The following is a 26,079-nucleotide window of genomic DNA, read 5'->3' on the forward strand; positions in this document are numbered from 1 at the left end:
AAAACCTCAAACTTTCCCACTCTGTACCGCTCAGCTACTGAGTGTATAAAATCACTGAGCCACTGCGGGAAGTTCGTTCTTCAAAAGCTTCTGAAATCTGAGAAATGGCAAACATACAATTTGGCCAGTTAAAAACGTAATGTGTGATTAGAAATAAATTACATCATTACATATAAACACTGCAAAGTGCAGCATTTCTAGTGGGTTACTTTTAACATTTCCTGTCTTTTCTTCTCTCAGGTTCTTGTCTGAGTTTATACTTTGTGAGCTGTAAATTGTGTGCTGCACAGAACGGAAATGTCTAGGTGATTCTGACATGAATGATTTCCACCACTGGTATAAAATTTGATTTCCCAATATCTCACATTGACCTCTGTCAGATGCATGCAGGTGCTTTAACACATAGATTATTATATGTTTTGTCATAAACTACGTGTAATTTGAAAGCAGAAGAATAAAGGTCCTAAGAAAGCTGTTTGCCGGCCTGAGTGCACCAGTGCATTCTAGATTCCCTACTAGTTGGTAAATTTATTGCTATTGCTTTAAATTTATAGTTAAGATCAAATCACAGAAGTAGGTAAATGCCATGACTGGGAACAATGCAATCCCAACGCTGATTGGGTTAATTCCTACTCCACGTGGCAATAATCAGCCATTAGTTTTTTTAATGTTATAATAAATAATAAATAAAAAATCCTTGCATTTGATATAGTGCCTTATCACATCATTGAAGCGACTCAAAGTACTTCACAAGATATACTGTAAAGTGGATTGAGTGTGACAGCACACTGCAGTGTTCCATAAACAGCCATGGAGTGAATGACCAATTTTTATTTGGAGGATTATTGGCCAGGACACCGGGAGACAGAAACTCCCTTCTCTTCTTGAATAGCGCAGTGGGATCATTAACATCCACCTGAACAGGTAGATGGGACCTTGGTTTAACGTCTCATCCGAAGGGCGGCACAACCAACAATGCAGCTCTTCCCCAGCGTTGCATTGGAGCAAGGTGATTCCAAGTCCCTTCTGACTCAGAGGCGAAAATGCTAGCACCGGGCCAGGCTGACACTGCTGACTGACGGCCAGGCTGACATGTTACTGAAAAGTTAGTTATTCTTTAATTGTGTTGAAAGAAAGTCTGTCGAAAGCGATGGAGAAGAGAAAGAGAGTTCAGTTAGATTCCCAATGCTGCATTCATACCACAGAAGCACACATCAAATTGCCCCTAAATATGCTTCCTTGCAGTGCCATCTGGAGCAGAGCATCAGCATGATTTCCTATTTATTGCCCAGATTTATAGTACCCGTTTAAAGACAAATCACAGGAGGTACATCAAGGTAACTCTCTCTGGCCTCTCTCTGCGATTCATTGAATTAGAGGACAACTTTTGGTGTCCTTTTCAATCCTCAGCTCTCTTTCCTCTCACATTCAGCCCCTGACCAGGACTGCTTCTCTGTGATCTCTCTCTATCTCAGCCCAACTATGCCAAAACCATCATTCATACCTTTGTCACCTGCAGATGGCATTTCAAATGCTCTGCTCGCAAAAAGTCCATCATCCAACAACACATCCAAAACTCCACCACCTGCTTCCTTACCCACATCAAACATTGCCTGCCCATCATCCCCATTCTGTGCAGGATCTTCTGTCTCCCAGCAAATCAACTCCGATCCTCAACATCACCTACTTCCAGCTCCCGCAAGTCTACACAACTGTGGTTTTGACCAGCCTCACTGTTCTGTGCGGCTCCTTGTCTGAGCATACTGAGGCCAGCTGCTCGTCTCCCGCCGTGCCTCCTGCGGTTGAAGCTTCAGTCCTTGTCCTTTGGAACTCCTTCCTTCAACCACTGTCTGTCTGTCGTCAAAGGTCACTTAAAAACCTACTTCTTTGAAGGAGTCTATGGTCAACTCCCTCAGCTCAGTGCCCATTCAGTGCCCATACAACACTCTGAGAAGCTGCATAATTTCAGGTCCTTTTTCATGTGTGGTTCGGGCATGTGTTCGGGCCCACAGCAAGTTCTACACAGTGAAATCTGAGCTTGGTGAAATCCTCTCAGTAATAACCTGTCCTGTCCTGGTATGTATTGTGTTGGTACATCACTGACCTGCAAACCATGACAAATTTCACCCTTCCTATAAATTGAGAACAATCATTTTTCAAAGAAAAAGTGACGTTCTGTGGTACATAGAGTGAGTCATTTCTTTAAAATCAATTTTACAGGCACCTTGGGATATATTTGTAATTTTGGTAATAATGTTATTTTTCAGCTGCCTGTTTTCACAGAATATCAATCCAAACATGAAGGGCTAAGGTAACAGTGTACATAAAACAGTGTGTCTGTCTCCAAACTCACAGGAGGTCACCGATTGCCTACAGCATGAGCTTATCTTTACATAAACTACTTCACTGTCAAACACCTCTCACACACACAGCCTTTCCCACACTGATACCCACAGTGAAACACAGCCTTTCCACAGTAACCCTCACAACCCCTCCCACCCCAAAACACAGCACCCCCCTCTCCCCTCTCCCGCTCTGAAATGCAGCCCCCCCTTCCCCCATCCTGAAACGTGGGTGACCCTCCCCTCCCTGCCCTGAACTACAGGCCCCGTCCCCATCCCCACCCTGAAGCACAGCCCCCACCCGCACTAGTGATAAATGTGTTACTATATGTAAACAGAGATGGTGAGAGCACCTTCAGGAGTTAGCTTTGCATCCTTTAGCTTAGGGATAGATGGCTGCTGTGAGGGCAGCAAGCAAGAAACACATATTTAAATGTCAAATGAAATGCTTAAATGGTTACGTGATTTCAGCTTCAGCGCTGTGTGGTTTCTCAGTGTTAGTGATGCCGATCCTGGCCGACCAGGCAGCAGCTCTGTGCTCTGCTGACCTTAAACCCAGCCACGCACAGCGCTCTGTCGTGGTTACACATAAAGTCGTGCTTAAACCTAGCCGCGAAAAGAGCAACGCAAAGTTACCAGAGACTACATGGGTGGGTCCAGGGGATTTGTCTGCAGTTTACTCTGGGTTGGCAAATCTTTCAAATTGAGCTGAACATGTTAACAATTAACTGTAACAATTTACATACACCCAGAGCCTTCCAAACAAAAGTGGCAAATAGCTTTATAGAATTATAATCAGGAATGTAGTGTATATCTATGATGAAGGCAAATGCAGCAGCTAATTTGCACCAGATGTGTCTACAAACAACAAAACCAATATCTAGTTAATTAGAATTTTACTGCATTCAGATTGGAGGAGAAGAAATGTAAGCAGTGATAAACCTCCTTTTCTTTAAATTAGTGGCAGAGGAGTGGAGGGCTTTTACATCCCCTGAAGTAATAAGCTAAATGGAACCGAAAATCAATGACTCTGGAGAAAAAGAGACAATACAATGTGACATTTATAAAGCCCCTTTTACTTCAGGAGGATGTCTCAAAGAGCTTATGATGAGATCAAACCTTCCCAACACTTAACAAACAGCAGAAAAACCCTTTTCATTTAACTCATTACCCACTGTTTCAGGCAAGGATTCCCAGCGAGCCAGGATATTATTTTAATGCAACCCAGACCCCAGTTTAAGCTTTAACTGCAACTACCTGTGGTGGCACATAGTGGTCAGCACTGAAGGTCTGAAACTTGAACGGAATATGGACAGTCTCCTTGGGCCGCAAGTAAACCTGTGGGAATATGATGCCTCCCTGAACAAGGAACATATCCTCCTCCAGAGGCGTCAGGGTATTTGTGAGGTTCTTGAAGTGTCTCCATTCTCTGCTGTTTATGATGATGCTGCAATAGATGCAACAGATACAAGTTACGGTCTTATCCAGATCCAAATAACTAGTGTTGCTAAAGGACGACTAACAAGTCTGGTCTGCAGAACAACAACAACAAGTTACATTTACACAGAGCCTTTCATGTCGGGAGGAAGTCCCAAGGCGCTGGACAGTCAGGGATTTGGACCCGAGCTAGAGGTTGGGATCTGGAGGGGAGGAGGGCAGAGAGGGTGGGGGGTAGGAGGGTGACCGAAGGTGTATTCCAAGAGTAGGATCTTGAGACATGCTTTGAAGGAGGTGAGGGAGGGGCGAGGTGGAGGGACTGTGGGATGGAGTTTCAAAGAGTGGGGGCTCTTAGGCTGAAGGCCCGACCACCAATAGCAGTGGGGGCTGGGTGGGGGTCATGGAAGAGGCCGGAACCTGCTGAGTGGAGGGAGTAGACAGGTCTGTATGGGGTTAGACGATCGACAGAGGAGGTAGGGAGGAGTAAGGCCGATGAGGGATTTGAAGACAAGGAGGGGATTTTGAACTAGATCCTCTCCGGGATGGGGAGTCAGTGGAGCCGGGCGAGGATGGGAGAGATAGGGTGATGGGAGCTTGGTGTGGGAGTGGATACATTCTGAATGATCCGCAGCTTTTGGAGGGAATAGTGGGAAGGCAGATAAGCAGGGAGTTAGTGTACTTGAACCTGAATGTGATGAATGCATGGATGAGTGTCTCAGCAGCTTGAGGGGAGAGGTAATGGCGGAGCCGGGCGAAAAGGAAACAGATGGCAGCATGGCTCGTATTCCAACACATTCCACCAGCAAGCAGTGCTTCCACCAAGCACTGCTGCCATTCCCCGCAATCCCCAATCCTACCCCTCCCTTTCTGCTCCCTCCCCGTCCTCCACCAAGCACGGGGGGTGAGGATGGGGTGGGGAAATGCCACTTTTAGGAGAACAAAGTGGAGAGACTGGCTGGGAGAATAAGGACGCGGGAGACATTATCATTAAAATTGGAGAAAAACAGAAAATATCTGTATCAAATTCATCCTGTTGTAAATCTCATCCATCTTTTTTGGATAAAAAGTTAAACCAAGGCCCCGTCTGCCTGTTCAGGTGGACGTTAAAGATCTCATGGCGCTACTCGAAAAGAGAAGGGAGTTTCTGGCCAACAATCCCCCAAATAAAATTGGAAACTCACTCTGTGGTTGTTTGTGGGACACTGCTATGCGCATTCTGGCTAACGCGTTTCACCCACAAAATACAGTCCCTGTACTTTACAATATATCCTGTGAAGCGCTCTGAGACATCTCGACAACATGATAAGGCGCTGTATCAAATGCAATATCAATAAGTTTGGGCAGAACAGGTTTGTGAATGAGCACGGTACCTGAGTTCAGGGTGTTCACATTCAATGGTTATCGTGTGTTGTACATTGTGGGGATTTTTCAAGGAAAATTCAAAGAATTCGGCGGTGCCCAGTGTGGCGTACATGGTGTACTGGGTGGTGATGGCCTGGTGCAGCATGTTGACAATACTCGCTGTTTTGGTTTGCTCGCGGTACGCTTCTATTATCTGCAAGTCTCTGGTGTGTTGAATCCGCTCCTCACGTCTGCCCTGAAAGGGAGCGAATGTGCAGATAAGAACCAAAGACTCTCTTACTCCAGAAGGAGGCCGTTTGTCCCATGAATTCGGTGCAACATGTATTATTGTATTTTATTAGTAATCTTATTTTCCATCTCTATGCAGTTTCCCTGAATAGTTTTCCTGCTCAGGTGCTCAATGCTGAGCTGGGGTTTTGGGTTTTGATATGGAGCCAGTGGGATATACTTGCAGCGTGTTAAGAGTATATCTGGTGAGAGTATTCTTAGACACTTGTCTGGGAAGTGCCTTTGACTTTCAATTTTATAGACGCTAGATCAAAAGCAAGTATTATTATTACACAATATAATTTGATGAATAAGCAGCTTAGATTTAACTAATTTATACAGAACATAATGAATACAGCGAATACATTGCCCATGGAGGCAGATAACATTGAGAATTTCAAGGCAGGTTGGATGGTGTAGGATTGGGATTGTGAGAGGCAGAGAGCAGTGGTACTTTAGAAAATAACAATAATATTCCTTACAATTGATATGGCACCTTATCTCCTTGTCAAAACACCTCAAAGCACTCATAGAAATGATCGTAGAGTGCAGTAATTTGCCGATTTAAAGGGGAACTCAGCAGCCAATTTTCACACAGCAATGTCCTACAAGGAGCCACAAAGTGAATGAACAATTTTTACTGAAACTCCTTTTCCTTTTTGAATAGTGCCATCAATTGAGCCCCAGATTGACAACCTGGAGCCATCCAGAGTGTAATGGTCTTTTCGGATCTCACGTTAGTCTCTCAAATGATTTAATTTTAAAGATTTTTTTTGAACGTTATCCTGCCTCTCAGCATCAATGGTTACACACCAGAATGTGGCTTCTGGAGCTGCTGGCGCTGTTGCTGGACTCAAACTGTCGCACGGCCAACATCCTCTCCAGTTTCCGCTGACGTACAGCGTCCATCTCGTTCCTGCCCTGCTGCACTGAGATACTAGACTCCTTCAGCCTGGTGACCAGCAGGGAGGCCAGCTCACTGTCCAGGTCTGACAGACGCTGTGCCCTGAACGTGTTGTGAGCTAATACAGGAAAGCACAAGAGCAGGGAGGTCATTATCGGAGCAAACGGTGACTTCATCAAACCAGATACAAACACCAGAGAGATTTGGATCAAGCAGGCTCTTCCGCCCATTTGATATCATCCTTCCAGAATCCCCACTGTACCGCCTTCCCATTTCACTGTTAAACATTCCCATTCCCATCAATGCTCATTCAGCTTTAATGAGTCCAACAAACCATCCTCAAAATCACCCCTCCAGGGAACGTGTTCAGCTGCCGATTTCCTCTCTATAGAAAATAATACTTCCTTTTAACTGCCTTAAAATTGTCCTTCACAAACTTCATCCTGTGCTCTCGTACCCTGCTGCCTCGGTAGTAATCTGCTCCACACGAACAAAAGTAAGTGAACCTACTTCTCAGAGAAGGGGATTAGATTATCTCATGTGGAAAAAAAAAGTACTGTTTCAAATAGCCTGTCCTACGGCATAATTTGGGCACTTGTTAGATCAGGGGGGGGTTCTGGGAGTCAAGGCCTCACCTCTTTGTATACCTCTGTTGCTTTATTCCTCATTTTCCATGAGTCATGGATTTGGTGATCATTAGATTATCTTTGACTTTCTGGAATTAGTTTTTTTTTGAAAGTTTAAATGTTTGAAGCAGTAAAGCTCTGAAGTTGTATTATATAACAATAGACTAATGAGCATTCCTGCTGTTTCCAGCTGCTCCAGTATCAGTCTGCAGACTGTGGGCCATTAAACCCATCTCTCGTACCTAACTTCACCTAATTAATTTTTAACGCATGGTATAAATTATGAAGACTTTAGAGATATGATTGATATCCTGCAAACTCGCTTCCCATTCCTCACCGGGTCTCCAAGCCCTGCGGTTCCTCTATGCTGCTGACCCTCGTCTCCCTTCACCAACACCCTTGTCCTGACACTCATTCGCTATTCTCCAGATAAAATGGAAATCTGTCACACCTGCCTTGTGCTCCCAGTACCTGCGGAACATTGCTTCTCTCAATCCTACTGAATCCTAACCTCTTCCTTGCTGCACAGACCACCCCCACCCCTCACCCTACACTAATCCCTCCTCTCCCACCCCTGGACTCCTCCCCCCACATTCTCCCTTCGACTCCTCCCACCGCACCCTCCCCTGGACTCCGCTCCCACCCCTTGGCCCAACCCCATCCTCACCCCTCCACTCCCCGCCCCCCCCCCACCCCCACCCTCTTCAATACGTTGATGCTCTTTGCTATAACCACAATTCTGTCAGCAAATTCCAAATCCTCACTCCCCTCCAAAACTAGATCTTACTGGCTAACTTATAGTTATGTCCCCCTCTTCTGTGACCATTACAACATCATCTGGGTCCCAGACACACCTTTTCTCTCTCTGGTCGGCCTGTTTTGTTGCAATTTTCCCTCCGTTTGTTTTGCACCATTAACACCCCTTTAACCCATCATCCCCTGTCATTTGCCCCATTTTCTCCTTTGTCTTCCACGCCCTGTCTCCCCCCTCTCTGATAGTCTTTAAAAGCCTCCGCCTCCCAACATGCCCCAGTTCTGACAGTCATGGATCTGAAACGTTCACTCACATTCCTTTCTTCATAGATGCTGCCTGACCTGCTGAGTTGTTCCCAGCGACTTCTGTTTTTGTTTCAGATTTCCAGCATCTGCAGCATTTTGCATTTTGTTTATATTTATGTCCCCTGAGTTTAGACTTACCAGCAAGTTGAAACAGTCCTTTCAACATCTACCTAATTAAATCCTTTCATAACCTTAAATAATTCTGTCAAACTCAATCTTAAATATCTCAACTCTGGAGAGGAAAGAAAGCCTGTCAAATGCACTTGATAGCTATATGCATTCATCCCTGGTAACATCTTGTAAATCTGCACTGTTCTCTGTCTAATGCTAGAATATTGTTGTAATATGGCCACCAGCTTGGTACTCAGTACTTCACATGTGGTTTGACTGTGTGCTCTTATATGGATTTAACATAACTTCAACTATTATACTTTTATACTCCAATGGATATAAAAACCACGAATCCTACATGCATTCGCTTTGGCCTTGTCCACCTGCGATGCTGGCTTTGCAGTCCTGTGAATCAGTTCCCTTTGTTCCGTTATCCATCTTAGTTTCTTATCCAGGATAAAATTCTTTATTCTTCCTACCAAAGTGATCACTTCACATTCCTCCATATTAAACTTCAGCTGCCACCCATCTGGCTGATCCACAAGCTGATTTATGACTCTGCATCTTTCTGCTATCCTCCTCATTATTTACCACCTGCTCATTGTTGGAAACTTTTCCTACTTTTTTGCTAGTCTGAGAAGCTGTTCTTTATTCCTACTCTTTTGTTTGTATTTTCCAGCCAACTCTCAATCCATTCTTGACATGCCTGATCTTAAGCCACGAGTCTCTTATGTGGCACCTTATCAAAGGCCTTCTGGAAATGCACTCTAAAAATTCTATTTTGTTCTTTGTGAATATCATCATTAAACTTGCTCAATAATTATAAAGGTTCTACAGTATAACTGCTATTGATACATTGGAAATATTATTATTATACTGTAAAGTGGTTTGACTGTATATCTTATGGGTGAAAATTGCCTTGATAAGTGAGCTTCTCTCACAGTCTTGCCATTCTTTTCCCCACCCAACGTTCGAGATTCGCACAGATGATCCACTCACCCTTCAGAACCTTCACATTTTGGTTAGACAAACTGCCTCCAGGGAATCCACTAGGCCCTTCATGGGAGGAGATGACTCGCGAGTGGGAGGAAGGCAGAGAATGTGAACTTTTCCGCTGCTCAGACACGTGACCTATAACAACACATAACAACATAACCAGTGACGGAAAATGTCTAAGTGAGACGCCGCACTTCCTCAACCCCCATGTTGGCTCACGTTATTGATGTGGACCTCCGATCTCACTAAGGATTTTACACCCCTCCCATCTTTGACATAGAATCAGGATTTCTTATTTTGAAAAACTGTTGGTACAACATAACAACAATTATATAGCACCTCTCACACAGGGGAGCATCCCAGAACCCTCTATCCTTCCTGCCAGTGTATAACTACACATCCACCATTCTTTAGGATTATTTAGAAAGATCTGCTAACTTGTCCTGTTTCCACCCATTCTAACATGACGCTCAGAATCAAGCACTGTTTCTGGGTTAAAAGGTTGGGTACCCAAGCCCTAATGTTGCATCTAAAGGCTTTTAATCCAGCACAGTTCAGTGAGGCTGGGGGAGCTCTACATTATCAGAAGTGCTCTTCTTCGGATGAGACATTAAATTGAGGTCCCATTTGTCTGTTTAAGTGGATGGTAAAGAAATTATTAAGAGAGAAGGAAGTTTCTCTTGGTATCCTGGCCAACAGTCAAGATTAATTGATCAGTCCCTGTTTGTGACCTTGCTGTGTGCAAATGGCTACTACATTTGCTGACAAAAACAATTGCTTGACTGTAATTACTTTGAGACTTTTCAAGTTGATAATGGATTGTAAAAATGCAAGTTATTTCTTTCTTATGAGCACAAAGAAAGCAGAAGATACCAACACAGCATTAAGAAAACAGATTAATCTTTTTCTAACAGTCACAGGAAGGGAGGGAGGGATGGAGGGAGAAGGATTCAGACAGCTTAATACTGAGTTGGGCACACTGCCAAAAATGGACTGCACAGATAAAAAGAGCACCTTCAGCCAGATTCAGCAATCGCTCGTCCTTTGGGGCACATTACATTACAAAACAAAAGGCAATCCTGAGCATTTTACTGCACTCAGCATTTTGAAGTGAATCGTACTCTGGACATAGGTCAATAAAAGCACAATACAAAGCAATAAAAGAGTCAGCTCTGCAGCCTGGTGGTAGAAGTTGTTTTGGTGGTCAGCCAGGAAATCCCACAATTCGTAAGACTGAGAGTTCCAAACATCTGTACAATCTACACGTGGAAATTTCCCGATATCTGGCACTCCCTCTCCCTCTCCCTGGAGGGACACACTCTGCTTACCAAATTCCAGAGCGTATTAGGCACAGGTTGACATGAGCCAAGGCCTGAGATCATCAGAGTGTACCTTGGGATAACCAGTTAGGTATAACTAGCTAAAACCATATTGAAAGGACAGTCTGGCAAGCTTCCGGCTGTTTGTCCATCTAGGATCAGCCTACCCATTTACGCTTTGACTTGCAAGATTAACGGAGGCTGAGTGGGAAGAATCCCTGCTCCCTGTAACTGGTCTGGACTTCCAAGTACTACGGATGAGCCAGGCTGGCTGGTCCGTCATCAGCAGTGACCTGGAAGGCTGAGATCCACCTGACTCAGGAACTGGACTACCGAGACATCCACCTGGTTATTTACTCGAATCTAGCATTCCATAGCTAGACCCGTCACCTTGTTTTACACCAGGTTTTCCCGGGCACCAAAAGCAGGGAGAGAAACTAAATTTCACAAAAGGTAAAACCAAATCGAGGCTTTGGGCTCAACCTTTGTGATGACACCTGCAATCAGACATCGACACATGTAAATTAAAGACAGAAGTCGCTGGGAACACTCAGCAGGTCAGGCAGCATCTATGGAGAGAGGAAAGTGCGTAAACGTTTCAGGTCGATGATCTTTTGTCAGAACTCTGATGTTAACCCACTTTCTTATCTCCATAGATGCTGCCTGACCTGCTGAGTGTTCCCAACGACTTGTTTTATTTCAGATTTCCAGCATCTGTAGCATTTTGCCTATTGACAGATGTCATTTTCTTCAATGTGCTAACTACAAAATATATATATGTACACACACCAGATATACAGTCATTTAATATATACAGTATATTCTGTGAAGCGCTTTTGAGATGTCGCTACATGAAGTCCAAGTATTATTATTATTACTAAACCGTGATAAAAGCACATTAAAAGTTAGAATTGTGCAAAAAAGTATATATTTCCCACCTCACAACTCTTTTCAAGTATAGAGAAGTTCAAACGCTCACCAATGTTCCCCAATCGCATGTGCAATCTTCCTTTCGTCAGTGTAGTCACTCCAAAAGGTTTAACGGCACCGTGCCTTGTCAGGTCACCGCTAGGCATTGGTGCATCTTGGGAGAACTCTGTGGTGATAACCTCCAGCTCATGGGTTACCTGCACAGCAGAGCGGGTCTGGCGTAATAAATGCTGCAACAATCCAAAGGTTTTTAAAGCAGTGAGTTCTTAATATTGCAACTGAGATAAAAATCTGAAACAGGACTCCTCACGCAAAGGAACAATGTTTAGTGGATCAACAGAAAATGCATTCAATGCAAACTTTTCAGACGTCAAAGGTCTTTCATCGAGACTGAAAGAGAGAAACCCGTATTAGCAGATTGTGGATTACCAGCTGCACCATCAACCACAATGTATATTGGGATGCCTACTGGAGTTTAAACCACTAAATATGTCCAGCTTACCAATGTACACACTGGCCAACATCCCTCTGCTTCTCCAGCTAGGACTTCCCTATCCATTCACCTATTCAGGTTAAAGATCTTATTGTATTATTTTAAAAAGAGAAGGGAGTTTTTTGGCCGATAATCCAAATTGTTCTCCGGTCTAAATATAAAATTTAAAATATCCAAATATATAAAATATAAAATTATCCTAATATAAAATTGGTCATTCACTTCATGGCTATTTATGGGATGTTCCTCTGCACAAATTGGCTACCAATTTTGCCTACAAAATACACTACTCTTTACAATGAAATCTTGTGAAGTACTTTGAGACGTCCTGCTGATCTGCAAGGCACTATAACAAGTGCATGGTTTCCAACAACAACTTGCATTTATATAGCACAGGTAGTGTCCGGGAGTGCTGAGTAGGAAGAATTTGTAGAATCATAAAATTATACAGCACAGGAGGAGGCTATTCGGCCCATCAAGTCTGCGGCTCTTTGAAAAGAGCTTCCAAATCAATTCCACTTCCTCACTCTCTCCCCACAGCCCTGCAACTTGTCCTCCCCAAATAATTATCTACTCTCTCAAAAGTTGTTATCGAATCAGCTTCCACCAGCCTTTCAGGCAATGACATTCCAAATCCGAACAACTCGCTGTGTGAAAACATTTCTCCTCACTTCCCCTCTGCTTCTTTTAACAACTATTTGGAATCGGTGTCCTCGGGTTCTCCTTGTTAGTTCTCCTTGTTCACTTTTATCAAATCCCCTGATAATTTTGAAAACTTCTATTAAGTCTCCTCTTAACCTTCTCTGCTCCAAGGAGAATAATCCCAACTTCTCTACCTCTCCTGATAACTGAAGTCCCTCATTCCTGGTACCATCCTGGTCAATCTCCTCTGCACCCTCTCCAATGCCTTGACATCCTTCCTAAAGTGTGGGGCCCAGAACTGAACACAGTCTCTCGCTGAGGTCTAACCAGTATTTTATATAAAGGTTCATCATAACTTCTTAATTTTTGTATTCTATGCCCCTATTTATAAAGCCTCGTATCCCATATGCTTTTTAAACAGCTCTATCTGCCTGTCCGGCCATCTTCAAAGATTTGCTTATATGACCCCTCAGGTCTCTCTGTTCCTTCACCCCTTTAAGATTGTACCATCAGCTTATATCGCTTCTCCTCATTCTTCCTCCCAAAATGCATCACATTACATTTCTCCACATTAAACACGTGTCTGCCCATGTTACCAGTCTGTCTATGTCCCCTTGCAGTCTGCTACTACCCTCCTCACTGTTTATTACTCTCCCGAGCTTAGTATCATCCTCAAACTTGGGAATTGTCCTCCCTATACCCAAGTCCAGGTCATTTATATATATATATGATCAAAAACAGCAGTGGTCCCAATACCGACCCCTAAGGGATACCACTGCACACTTCCCTCAGTCAGAAAAACAACTGTTCACCACCTCTCTCTGCTTTCTGTCTCCCAGCAGCTCTGTATCCGCTGTCACTGTCTTTAATACCATGGGCTTATATTTTGCTTACAAGTCTCTTATGTGGCACTTTATCAAATGCCTTCTGAAAATCCATATAAACTACATTAACTGGACTACCTTCATCCACCCTCTCCGTTACTTTCAAAAAACTCTATCAGGTTTGTTAGAGATGATTTGCCTTTACCAAATCCGTGTTCGCTGCCCTTTATTAACCAATATTTTTCTAAGTGAAAATTTATTTTGGCCCGGATTATAGTCTTTCGAACTTTTCCCACTACTTACGTGAAGGTGATTGGCCTGTAGTTCCCAGGTTTATCCTTCTGCCCCTTTTTGTACAGGGGAGTAAAATTTGCAACCCTCTCTGGCACCACCCCGGTGTCTAAGGAGAATCGAAAGTGGAGGTCTTGCGTCTGATCTTCCAAAATTCCTTGAATTCTGGAACAGTCCCCATGGATTGGAAGATCGCAAATGTCACACCACTATTTAAAAAGGGTGGAAAGGAAAGATGGGGAACTATAGGCCAATTAGTCTCACATCAGTGATAGGAAAAAATTTAGAATCATTGATTAAGGATGTGGTAGTGCGGTATTTAGGGCACAATATAATTAGGCCGAGTCAACACGGCTTTACAAAAGGGAAGTCATGTTTGACAAATCTCATAGAGTTTTTTGAGGATATTTCGAGTAAACTAGATAAGGGTGAATCAGTGGATGTGGTCTATTTGGACTTCCAGAAGGCATTCGATAAGGTGCCGTATAAAAGGTTAGTCCAAAAGATAAGGGCCCATGGAATTAGGGGGAGCATATTAACGTGGATTGGGGAATGGTTAACAGGTAGGAAACAAAGAGTAGGGATAAACGGGTCCTTTTCAGATTGGCGGGATGTGACTAGTGGAGTGTCACAAGGATCAGTCCTTAGGCATCAGCTATTTACCATCTACATCAACGATCTAGATAAGGACATCAAAGTTAATATATCTAAATTCGTGGATGACAGAAAACTAGAGGGAAGTGTCAACACAGAGGACGACATTAAAAAAATGCAGCGAGAAATAGACAGGTTAGGCGATTGGGCAGGTAGGTGGGACATGAAGTATAATGTAGGGAAGTGCAAAGTCATCCACCTCGGGAGCAAAAACAGGAGAGCGGGTTATTTTTTAGAAGGTGAGAGATTGGAATGTGTTAGCGTCCAGAGGGACTTGGGTTCCTTGTACACCAATCACAGAAAGTTAGTCTGCAGGCGCAGCGAGCGATTAGGAAGGTGAACGGTATGTTAGCATTCATCATGAAAGGATTAGAGTATAAGAGTAGGGAAGTCTTGCTGCAACTGTATGGTCTCCTTATTTAAGGAAGGATGTACTTGCCTTGGAGGGGGTGCAGCGTAGATTTACCAGGTTAGTACCAGGGATGAAGGGGATGAGTTACGAGGATAGACTGACCAATTTGGGCCTATATTCTCTAGAATATAGAAGAATTAGAGAAGATCTTATAGAAACCTATCAGATCATCAAAGGCCATGATAGAGTAGATAGTGTGAGATTGTTTCCCCCGGTTGGAGAAACTAAAACCAGGGGTCACAACCTTAAAATCAGAGGCAGCCTTTTCGCACTGAGTTGAGGAAGAACTTCTTCACTCAAAGGGTAGTGAATGTATGGAACTCACTACCCCAAAGGGCTGTTGACGCTCAGTCCTTGAACATATTCAAAACTGAGATAGATATATTTCTTATTGCAAAAGGGATTAAGGGATATGGGGATAAGGCAGCGTCAGGTTATTAGCTGGAGTTAGATTAGAAGATCAGTCATGATTGAATGGCGGGGCAGCTTGAAGGGCCGAATGGCCTACTCCTGCTCCTACATGTTATGTTTTGTTATGAAAGACTGTGGCCAGAACCTCCATTATTTCCACTTCCTTTCGTAACCTAGGATGCATCCCTTCTGGACTGGGTGACTTATCTACCTTGAGCACCGACAATCTTTTTAGTAACTCCTCTTAGTTTATTCTCATCTTATCCAATTTGTCTCCCCTCTCCTCCGATACTGTGGCATTAGCTGCATCCTCTTCTTTTGTGTAGACAGATGCAAAGTACTCATTCAGTACATCAGCCATGGCCTCTGCCTCCACAAGAAGATTTCCTCTTTGGTCCCAAATTGGACCCATCCAACCTTTGACTAACCTTTTATTCTTTATATCAAATGCAAGGATTATTATTATGATTATTTATATGTTTATAAAACACCTTAGGGTTCCCTTTTTCTCATACAATCTCTTTGCCCCTCTTTTTTCCTTTTTCAGTTCTCCTCTGTACTTTTACATTCTATTTGATTATCTTCTGTAATTTGGACCTAACATTTATCATACGCCTCCTTTTTTTGTTTTATTTTAATCCCAATTTCCTTATTCATCCAGGGAGGTTTGGATTCCCTACCTTTCTCGTTTGTGGGAATATATTTGTTCTGCCCCGAACTATCTCGTCCTTGAAGGCTTCCCAGTGCTCATTAGCTGTTTTACCTGCCAATCTTTCTTTCCAGTCCTCTTCCAGTTGAGTATCTTCACCCTTGATTGTTTCCTTGTCCCTTTATGGGAAGTAAGTACTCTCAACTTAATGATCACTGTTGTCCAGATGCTCTCCTACTGAAACCTGCTTCACTTCCCCACTTTATTCTCCAGAACTAGATCCAGTACTGCTTCCTTCTTAGTAAATCCAACAGAGTGACAGCTTCTTTTCTGCTCATCGTCCCTTTCTAGATCCGTAACCATGTCTCTAATCAATATTGTCACACCCACCCCACCCAACTCCTTTTTTTCCTTCCCTATCCCTCCTGAAAACATTATAGTCAGGAATATTCAGCTCCCATTTCGGCCCTTGTTTGAGCCAGGTCTCCGTTACTGCCACTATATCATAACCCCATGTGGCAACTTGAGCCTGAAGCTCACCAATCTTATTTGTCACACTCCGTGCATTTACGCACATGCACTCCAAGACCGACTGCATCTGTTCTGCATTTCTCCCCTGTCTAATCCCTCCTTTTTCTGAACTACTTCTTATTACATTGTTATTCGACTCTCCCAGCCCTCTATGTAACTTGTTTCCCTCCCTAATGCTACATCCTGATTCCCTTCCACCCTCAAAATTAGTTTAAACCCTTCCCCAGAGCACTAGTTAACCTCCCTGCAAGGACATTCGTCCCAGCCCTGATAAGGTATAACCCATCCACCTTGAACAGGTCCCACCAGTCTCAGAACTGGTCCCAATGATCCAGGAACCTGAAGCCCTCCTTTCTGCACCATTTCTCCAGCCATGCATTCATGTGTTTGATCCTACTGCTTTGATACTCACTTGCATGAGCCACTGGGAGTAATCCAGAAATCACTACCTTTGAGGTTCTACTCTTTAGTTTTTTTCCTCGCTTCTGATACTCTCTATGGAGGATCTCAGCCATTTTTTCCTTTATGTCATGGATCCCAATGGACTCCGACTTCTGGATATTCCCCTTCCCTCTGTAGAACATTTTGCACCCATTCCGTGATGTTTTCAACCCTGGCACCCGGGAGGTAACATATCATGTGAAAGTCACGTCTTTGATTGTAGAAACAGCCTCTCTACTCCTTTCACCACTGTGTCCCCAATGACAATTGCATAGGCACTCTTGCCTGTGTCCCCTTGTTCATCCATTTGCTTTTGACTCCCCTCCCCAGAGGTGTCATCACCCTGATGATTCTCTATACTCAGTATAGAGAACCGGTTTGTGAATGCCACTCACTCTCCTTCTGAACCCTCTGTGTCTGTGGGGTAACCACCTCCTGAAATGTTCGATCCATGAACCCTTCATGCCTCCCATATGCTATGTAGTGACACCAGCCTCTCCTAGAGCTCAGAAACTCTCCAGCAGCTGGAGGCACTTCTTACACACGTGTCTGTCCAGGGCGCCCAAAGCATCCTGGAGTTCCCACATGGCACACATTGTGCATTCAACCGATCTCAGCTCTGCTATATTCCCAGACATGTTTTAGATTATTTTAATATAACTACTATATATTTTATAATTATGCACCACTTTCCCCCTCTGCACTGAGTCCCCAGTGACTGATCCACCCCTAAAATCCCGGCTGGCTGGTCCATCATTAACAATGTCTTAATGTATTGCATTCTCTCTGACTCTAGTGCAATACTGGAGGATCGATGATTTCTTCAGTTAAGATGTTGAACCAAGGTCCCGTCCGCCTGATCAGGTGGACCGTAAAAACTCCATAGCACTATTGGAAAAGAGAAGGAAGTTTTTCCGTGTCCAGGTCAACAATCTGCTGGCTAAAAATCAGCTATTCTCTTCATGCTCATTTTGGGACGCTGGTGTGTGCAAATTGGCGACCGTGTTCTCCTACAAATACACAGTCACTTCATTTCACAGTAAAAATCCTGTGAAGAACTTTGAAGTGCTTTAATAATGTGAAATACAACATGAGAACCTTCTCAAACTTTTCATCCCTCCCCACAGTCATCACAAACCTATCTCATTCTCTTTGGTTCCCAATCGCAACTGTACCAGTATGTTGAGCCCAACAACAACAAGGTTGCATTTGGACATCCCAAGGCGCTGGACAGTGTACAGCATTTCAGACCCGAGCTGGGGGAGAAGGGAGGGGAGGGGAAGGGGGGTGGCCGATGGCATGGTCAAAGAGAAGGGTTTTGAGGCGGGACTTGAAGGAGGCTAAGGAGAGGGCAAAGCGGAGTGACTGGGGGATGAAATTCCAGAGGTTGGCGGCAGAGAGACTGAAAGCTCTCCCGCCAATGATGGGGCGGGTGGGTCAGGGAACGTGGAGCAGGCCAGAGCCGGCTGAATGGAGGAAGCGGGCGGGTTGGTAGGGGGTTAGGAGGTCGCAGAGGTAGGGTGGGGTGAGGCCATGGAGGACTTTGTACGTGAGGATCAGGATTTTGAACTGGATCCTCTGAAGGATATGGAGCCAACAGAGTTGGGCGAGAATGGGAGAGATGGGGTCACGGAGTTTGGTGCGGGAGAGGACATGGGCTGCAGAGTTTTGGATTATCTGCAGCCTGTGGAGGGAGGAGTTGGGAAGGCTGACACGCAGGTGTTTGCATAGTCAGCCTGGAGGTGATGAAGGCATGAACAAGATTTTCAGTGGCCTGAGGGGTGAGGTAGTGGCGGAGTCGGGTGACGTTACAGAGGTGAGGGAAGGCAGAGCGGGTCATGGCTTGAATATGGGGGAGAAAAGACAATTGAGTGTCGAACAAGACCCCCAGGTTCCTGACTGACTGGTGATGCTGCCAGAGCCTGAGGTGCAGAGGCGCTGGCACGAGCCAATAGGAGGGCCTCAGTCTTGTTCACATTCAACTGTAGGAAATTTGCCCTCATCCAGGACTTGATGTCCGACAGACAGTCTGTCAGGACAGCAGTGGTCCTGGAGTTGAGGGTGGAGGCAGAAAGATAGAGTTGGGTGTCATCCGCACACATGTGGAAGTTGACCCCATGTCTGCAGATGATATCATCAAGGGGGAGCATATAGATATTAAAGAGGAGAGGACCAAGGGCAGAGCCCTGGGGACGCCAGACATGACAGTGCGGGGGCTGGAGGAGAAACCGTTAGAGGCAACGAAGTGGAGACGGTGAGAGAGATAGGAATCGAACCAGACAAGGGCAGGTCCATGAAGATTGAGTAAAGTGGAGAGGCGGTGTATGAGGATGGATTGGTCGACAGTATCGAAGGCAACAGAGAGATCGAGGAGGACAAGGAAGCAGAGGGAGCCCTGATCACAGATGTTCAGAATGTCATTAGTGACTGTGACCAGGGCCGTTTCCATGCTGTGGGCAGAGCAGAAGGCGGATTGGAGGGGTTCAAAGAGAGAATGGTGAGAGAGAAAGGAGCGGAGCTGGGACACGACGACTCTTTCCAGGACCTTGGAGAGGAATGGGGGGTTAGAGATGGGGTGGGAGCTGGAGAGGAGGCATGAGTCCAGGGAAGGTTTTTTCAGGATGGGGGTGATGATGGCTGTTTTTAGGGGGGTGGGAACTGAACCAGTGCCCACAAAATAGAAAGGGGACAATACCTTACTGACTGAAATAAACTAATTAGAAAATTTGTCAGTATTCCAGTAATACCTAAAGTCCCCAAAATGCTCTGTTCTCATGAGCAGAGGTAAACAGCATTGCCAGTATTATGAAACTCAATGAAAGTTTGTTTAAAATGCATCAAATGTCCTGTAAATTAGTGCTGCATAAAAAATAACATACAATGCTTGACACAGAAACAATACATTATGACAGGCTTTTTAAACTAGAATTTATGAGTTTTTTACTCTACATAATGATGTTAATCAAGCTCATCCAATCATTCATTCCATCAGTAAATTACAAAGCATGAGTTGCTACCTTAAGCTCCACTGCTGCAGAGCCCATTAGAAGCAGTGATTCTGCATCCCATACATCGATCTGAAGGGTTTGCATGGCCAGATAGCGGATAAACCAGCGCTGCTCTCCTTGCTTCAGGAAGCTTGGTTCCACCATGTATTTCAGCTCCAGCCCTGGTGATGCTTCAGCCGTTAGCAAGGGAACGAGAAAGAGTGAGCTTCGAGGTCAGTCACATTATACAGCTTTAAAAGTAAATCAAAATGCTGTCAAAATGGGTGATGGTGGGGATGGGATGGTGGGGCTGACTTCAACTTTGAGCCTTGGAACCAGTTTCCAACCTTGGATATCTTTTTGTTATTCAAATAATTGTGCATATCTTTGTTGCCTGTTCTTTGGTACATCAATGAACTTAAATATTATTTCTGTACTGAATCAATGGTTCTCTCTCTCTCCTCCTCCCCCCCGCTCCTTTTGCCTGGGTTGGATATATTTTTACATCGGATTTGGAAACAAAACCGCAAAACAAAACTCAACTAAAAAGTAAATCAAGTGAAAATTTTACTGCCCAAATTATCATCCAAACGAGAGCAGTTAGAAAGAAGTAAAGCAAGATAATAATATGATTCACATTTTAGATGAAGTATTTTCTTGTAGACGGATTATTTGGGTAAATCTCATCATTAGCAAATCTTTCTACATTGGTTATATTTAAGCATGATTAACACCACGTTTCCTCACTTGCTAATCCAGCTGACGGTTTTTGTTACTATATTGGGCAAAGCTGTCTGGGTGGAGTTACTGACACCATCAACAAGAACTGTGGGATCTGTCACCTGAAGATAATCATCACCCCAAGGTGCTTCACCACACTTGTCATTGTAATGCTGTACATTAATCTAACTCCCTCGCACTGTTGCGATCAACAGACAGCTCTCCTGCAGGTGTCATTCTTTTAAGAAAAATCACTTCATGCAGAAATTAACCCAGAAGAGAGAGAGAGAGAGAGAAGGCTTGTCACCCATGAGTCTGCATTTATACGAGTTTTAATCAGAATCTTGAATGTTTTTTTAAGTCCTATTCTCGGCATCATCTGCTCATTGCCTCCTCAACGTGGCCCTCTGTATTGGAGAAAAAGTTTATTTTCTTCTTTGAAAGTGAAATGGGTTTGTGACATCCTTAGCTATTCTGACTTCCAATCATAAACTTCAAGGGAAAATCTGATATGAACTTGATTAAAGCATCAAATAGAACATTCAGCTAAGGTAGATTTAGGTACGATCCCCATCATCATTGGGGGAATGTTTTTAACTTTATTTACATATAATATTATAATAATCCTTGCATTCAATATAGCACTTTTTTGAGACATCTCAAAACGCTTCACAGAATGTACTGTAAAGTGAATATTTGTTTGATAAGGGTATTAAAGGATACGGGGCAAGGGCAATTAATTGGACTTGAGGAACAGATCAGCCTTAATCTTTTAGAACAGGCTCAAGGGGCTGAATGGCCTACTCCTGTTTCTAGGAATTGACTGTATAGCTTGTGGGCAGCAGCCAATTGCGCACAGTAGTGTCCCATAAACAGTCATGGATTTAGTGACTAAATTGTTATTTTTTTTTACATTTTTTTTTGAAGGGATTACCCCCGGAAAAGGGATACCCAAGTGATTAACAACCGGGTTCCTACTTACTGCTAGGTAAACAGAGGCGCGTGGAGTAAGGGAGTAACTTGGAGGAAGCAAGTAACTTGCCCAACGTTCCACCTGCCCGGGTATCAAACCCAGGTCCCCCACTTATGAGGCGACTGCTCTAACGACTAAGCTACAGGATTCCACATAGATAAGGCATTATAAAATACGAACACAACTTTAGGAACAGGAAATGTCCATCAAGCCCAACGAGTTCATCCCTTTGTGAGAAGAACAAACCTCTCACCGTATCCATATTTGGCCCAAAAATCACACAGCCAATCAACTTTACAGCTTTATTGTTACCTCCTTCCCTTGCTCTCTCTTCTCCCTGTAAAATTCTCTGTGTATCCAGGTTGCGTAACCTGGTAATAACACAATGAGTGCCCTACTCTGTGCCCTATCCCCTCTCCACCTTTGCTCTCGCCCCCTCTGGCTCCGTACCTGTGGGCTGGTCGTTCTGTCTCCAGTCTCTGCATGCTGCTGCCCCCGACCCGAGCTGCTTTCCCCCACAAATGCCCCCATCCCTATCCTCTACCCTTCATCACTCCCGCACTGTCCTCCTCTCTGTCTGTCTCTTTGGAACTACATCCCACAGTTCTTTTGTCTTGCTCCCTCCCTTGCCTCCTCCAAAGCACATCTCAAGACCCTCCTCTTCGGGCGTTCATTTGTCCACACTCCTACCCCTAGCCTTACTGCGCTCCACCCCGACCCCAACCCCCAGCTCAGGTCCGAAACTCCCAAATTACTTCCTCCTTAATGCTACTCTGATATCTAAAAAAAAGTTGTTACTTGGAACTGAAATAATTGTGAAGTGTTTTGAGACATATCAGCATCATAAATGCTATAAAAATGCAAATTCTTCTTAACCATGTCAGTGAGTGCAAAATTGAATGAGTTCCAGCCCTAGATTTGTCAGTATATCTTAATAAAGACCAAATCAATTGTCATTTTTATTTCTGACTTTAGTTAGTACTTACAGAAGTATTTAGACCTAGGTTTGATCAAAGCACATTAGAATGTCCTGATATTACATCAACGCACACACCACATATCCTGAACAGATGAGCTGCACTGATCCATATTACAATGTTGAAAAGAAAACTCAATCTCTTTTGTTTTTGTGTCGGATTAATTGTTAATCTGCCAGACTCACCTGTGTTGATGCTCCCGTCTTTGTTTACAGGTATCAGGATCAAAGGCATATTTCCTGAGGCTTCTACACTTCCTGCTTTCACAAGCTGCAGCTGCCGGGTTATCACTGGTGGAAAGCGATAGAACTGAAAGCTGAAATAAATGAGTCTAGGCCAAAGACTGTCTTGAGGAATTCTGGTAAAACAAACACAGGAAAAGGTCATTCACTTAGCTAACCCAATAATCAACCTAATCACAACCAGACATCCCATTCCCTCTTAGGTCTTTGGGGTTAAGAAGGAAAGAAGAATATTAAAGCTTTGGGGAACGATGTATGCCAAGGTTGAAAGAGATTTAATAACAAGTTTCTAACTGCAGGTACAGTGCCCTTGATTCGTACAAATACTCGCACACATAGACTGGGTAACATGCAGTCAGTTAAAAAGGAGTGAGTGATCAATATTCAAGAATAGCTGCCTTCAGCAATAAAAGCAAGTGGGATTTGAAACAAACTTTGCTGCAGTCTAACTCAGTCCAGCAATGAAAGACTATTCCATAAAACATTGTGTGAAGGAGTTACAGTCTGGCACATTTCCAATTCTCAAGGACCTTGCAAAAAGATCAACGGTATTTCACAATACTGGACTAACACCAATGGCTATAAAACTGAGAAACTAATTTATTATTTTACTTTAGAAATGTATAATAATTTGAAAGCGAGCCACCAAATAAATAGTATACACTATAAGGCTTAACACAGCAGAATATGTTGGTAATTCTGCTATTAACTCTTGATCCATGATGTAGAAAATGGTCATAAATATTTGAGTTATAATTAAACAATGATAATAATACTAATACTTGCATTTTATTAGCACCTATTATTGTCAAAATATGTCCAATTCACAAAGAATTGCTGCCAAGTATAGTGACTGTATACCTGAAGGCAAACATTATAGTCATTTTGCACACAAATGCTACAAACAGCCATGAAGTGGTTTATCTGGATTATTGTTGGCTAGGACACTAGTTTTCTACAGAGTTGGGCATTTTCTAACCTCAGAAAGTAATAATAATAATCCTTGCATTTGATATAGCGCCTTATCGCATCTTCGAGACGTCTCAGTGCTTCACAGAATATACTATCAAGTGAATTGATGGCATATTTTGCAGGCGAAACGCAGCAGCCAATTGCGCACAGCAGAATCCCATAAATAGTCGTGGATTGAGTGACCAAATTCTTCTTATTAATAATTAATTAATTAAGATCACACAGAATTGTGGAAAAGTCTTAAATTCCAAAGCCATTTTTGGACGAACTGTGAAAAATAATTAATAATCTGCATTTCTTTTCTGAATACAGTTTTTTTTAAAAAAAAGATGACGTCTGTGTCAAACTTTGCACATGCCAGTAACATACTACACACTTAACATGCCAATCAAATGTTGTTGGGTTACAATGAATACTAAATCTTGATTTCTTCTCCCCTCAAAACACATTGTTACTCAGCTACCCAAAGCATAATACATTAAATAATGAATTATCTTGTTACTACTTCCACAGCTTTGCCTGAACTAAGTTAATATGAACTACTCTTACTGGTAGCACTGAATAACAAACAGATCTCGAGGAACAGAATACACTTTCAATTCAAGGAAAACAGCAAGTTAATGATTGACATCCATTCCCACTTACCAATTCTTTGCAGCTTCAGGGCATTTCTGTCTGAACTACAGATTTATAAAATGTTACCTTGTGAGGCTGACTTCAATTTGGAAGGATGGAAGACTCAGCCACATAGAAATCAACAACATAGAAGAGGGGCCACTAAACTCATTGTGTCTGTGCCACTGCTGAGGTACTTATAAAATTACCTTTTGAATGATTCTATTGATCTATGACTCCTCAATAGAAAAATAGCTAAATAGCAACAGGCCATAAGGGCAGTTACATCCTGCCAATGTGAGAAGCACTAAATGATTCCCTCTCTTCACTCTGTCCTTCAGCTATTCTTCTAGCTACCATTCTTCGCATTAGATGTTAAACCGAGGTTCCATCTGCCTGTCCGGGTGGACTTCAAAGATCGATGGCACTATTCAAAAAGAGTTTCTCTCTCGGTGTTCTGGTCAACAATAAAATAAATAATATTGGTCTCTCACTCCATGGCTGTTTGTGGGACAATGCCGCGCACAAATTGGCTGCCGCACGACCACAAAATAAGAACATACGAACATACGAATTTGTTGGTGAAAAAAGACTGAGGTCCACCCAGTTCGCCTTCCACCATTCTGTCAGCTGCATGACATGTACTGCATGACATGCCCAAACTATATACTGTTTCCCGAGATATTAGGCGGGGGACGTGAAATGTGAAACAAACCGGAGCCCGCTGAGCAGAGAGCGCGGGCAGTAGGGAGTTAGGAAGTCGGAGAGGTAGTGGGGAGCAAGACCTTGGAGGCTTTGAAGGTGAGGATCAGGATCTTGAACTATATCCTCTGTGTGATGGGAAGCCAGTGGAGTCAGGCGAGGATGGGGGTGATACAGTCGCGGAGCCGGGTGCGGGAGAGGACGCGGGCTGCAGAGTTCTGGATGATCTCCAGCCTGTGGAGGGAGGAGTCGGGGAGGCCGACAAGCAGTGAGTTTGTCAGGAGAGCCTCGGTCTGGTTATATATTCCTAGGATTTGATATAGCGCTTTTCACGTCTTCTCGACGTCTCAAAGCGCTTCACAGAATATGCTGTAAAGTGAATTGACTGCATATTTGTGGGCGAAACACAGCAGCTAATTGGGCACAGCAATGTCTCACAAACAGTCATGGATTGAAAATGATCAATTTATTACTGTTTTTGTTTTGGAGGAATTATTATTAGGCTCTGTGTGGAGTAAGGAAACTTGCCCAAGGATTCACCCTCTGCCTGGAATTGAACTCAGGTCTCTCACTTGCAAAGCGAGTGCTCTAACCACTGAGCTACAGGACTCCACTTGTTGACATTCAACTGAAGAAAGTTAGCTCTCATCCAGGACTTGATGTCTGACAGACATTCTGTCAGGACAGCAGTGGGTCCTGGAGTCACGGGTAGAGGCGGAGAGATAGAGTTGGGTGTCATCCACATACATGTGCAAGTTGACCCACGTCTGCGGATGATGTCACCAAGAGGGAGCATATAGATATTGAAGAGGAGGGGAACCAAGGACAGAGCCCTGAGGAACACCGCACGAGGGGCTAGAGGAGAAGCCCTTGGAGGAGATGAAGTGCAAGCGGTGTGAGAGGTACGATCTGAACCAATCAAGGACAGCGCCGTGAAGGTTGAGGTGAGAGGAGAGGCGGTGGAGGAGGATAGAGTGGTCGACGGTATCGAAAGCAGCAGAGAGGTCAAGGAGGACGAGGAGGCAGAGGGAGCCCTGGTCGCAGATGGACAGAATGTCATTGGTCACTTTGACCAGGGCAGGTTCTGTGCTGTGGGTGGACTCCACAATGCTACATTTGTAATGCAAAAAAGACATTAGGTAACAACCTGCTTCCAGCTCACTGCCAATCCGTGCTCACCAACTGGCCAG

The 26,079-nt window shown here is 43.8% G+C and overlaps 1 protein-coding gene across 4 annotated transcripts in view; it reads right to left on the reverse strand.

Annotated features, from left to right (window-relative positions):
* Nucleotides 1-26,079, reverse strand: part of nphp4 (nephronophthisis 4) — a 145,132-nt gene that overhangs the window by 14,174 nt on the left and 104,879 nt on the right. For all 4 annotated transcript variants that reach the window (XM_007897791.2, XM_007897790.2, XM_042343571.1 and 1 more), the window contains exons 14-20: nucleotides 22,544-22,716; nucleotides 19,719-19,879; nucleotides 11,403-11,583; nucleotides 9,108-9,239; nucleotides 6,222-6,430; nucleotides 5,150-5,376; nucleotides 3,600-3,789 (exon numbers count right to left, since the gene is read on the reverse strand). In XM_007897791.2, coding sequence (XP_007895982.2) covers nucleotides 3,600-3,789; nucleotides 5,150-5,376; nucleotides 6,222-6,430; nucleotides 9,108-9,239; nucleotides 11,403-11,583; nucleotides 19,719-19,879; nucleotides 22,544-22,716 — 1,273 coding nt within the window. The remainder of the gene's footprint in view (nucleotides 1-3,599; nucleotides 3,790-5,149; nucleotides 5,377-6,221; nucleotides 6,431-9,107; nucleotides 9,240-11,402; nucleotides 11,584-19,718; nucleotides 19,880-22,543; nucleotides 22,717-26,079) is intronic.

The sequence above is a fragment of the Callorhinchus milii genome, unplaced genomic scaffold, assembly GCF_018977255.1.
Source record: "Callorhinchus milii isolate IMCB2004 unplaced genomic scaffold, IMCB_Cmil_1.0 Scaffold24, whole genome shotgun sequence".
Taxonomy (NCBI): Eukaryota; Metazoa; Chordata; class Chondrichthyes; order Chimaeriformes; family Callorhinchidae; genus Callorhinchus; species Callorhinchus milii.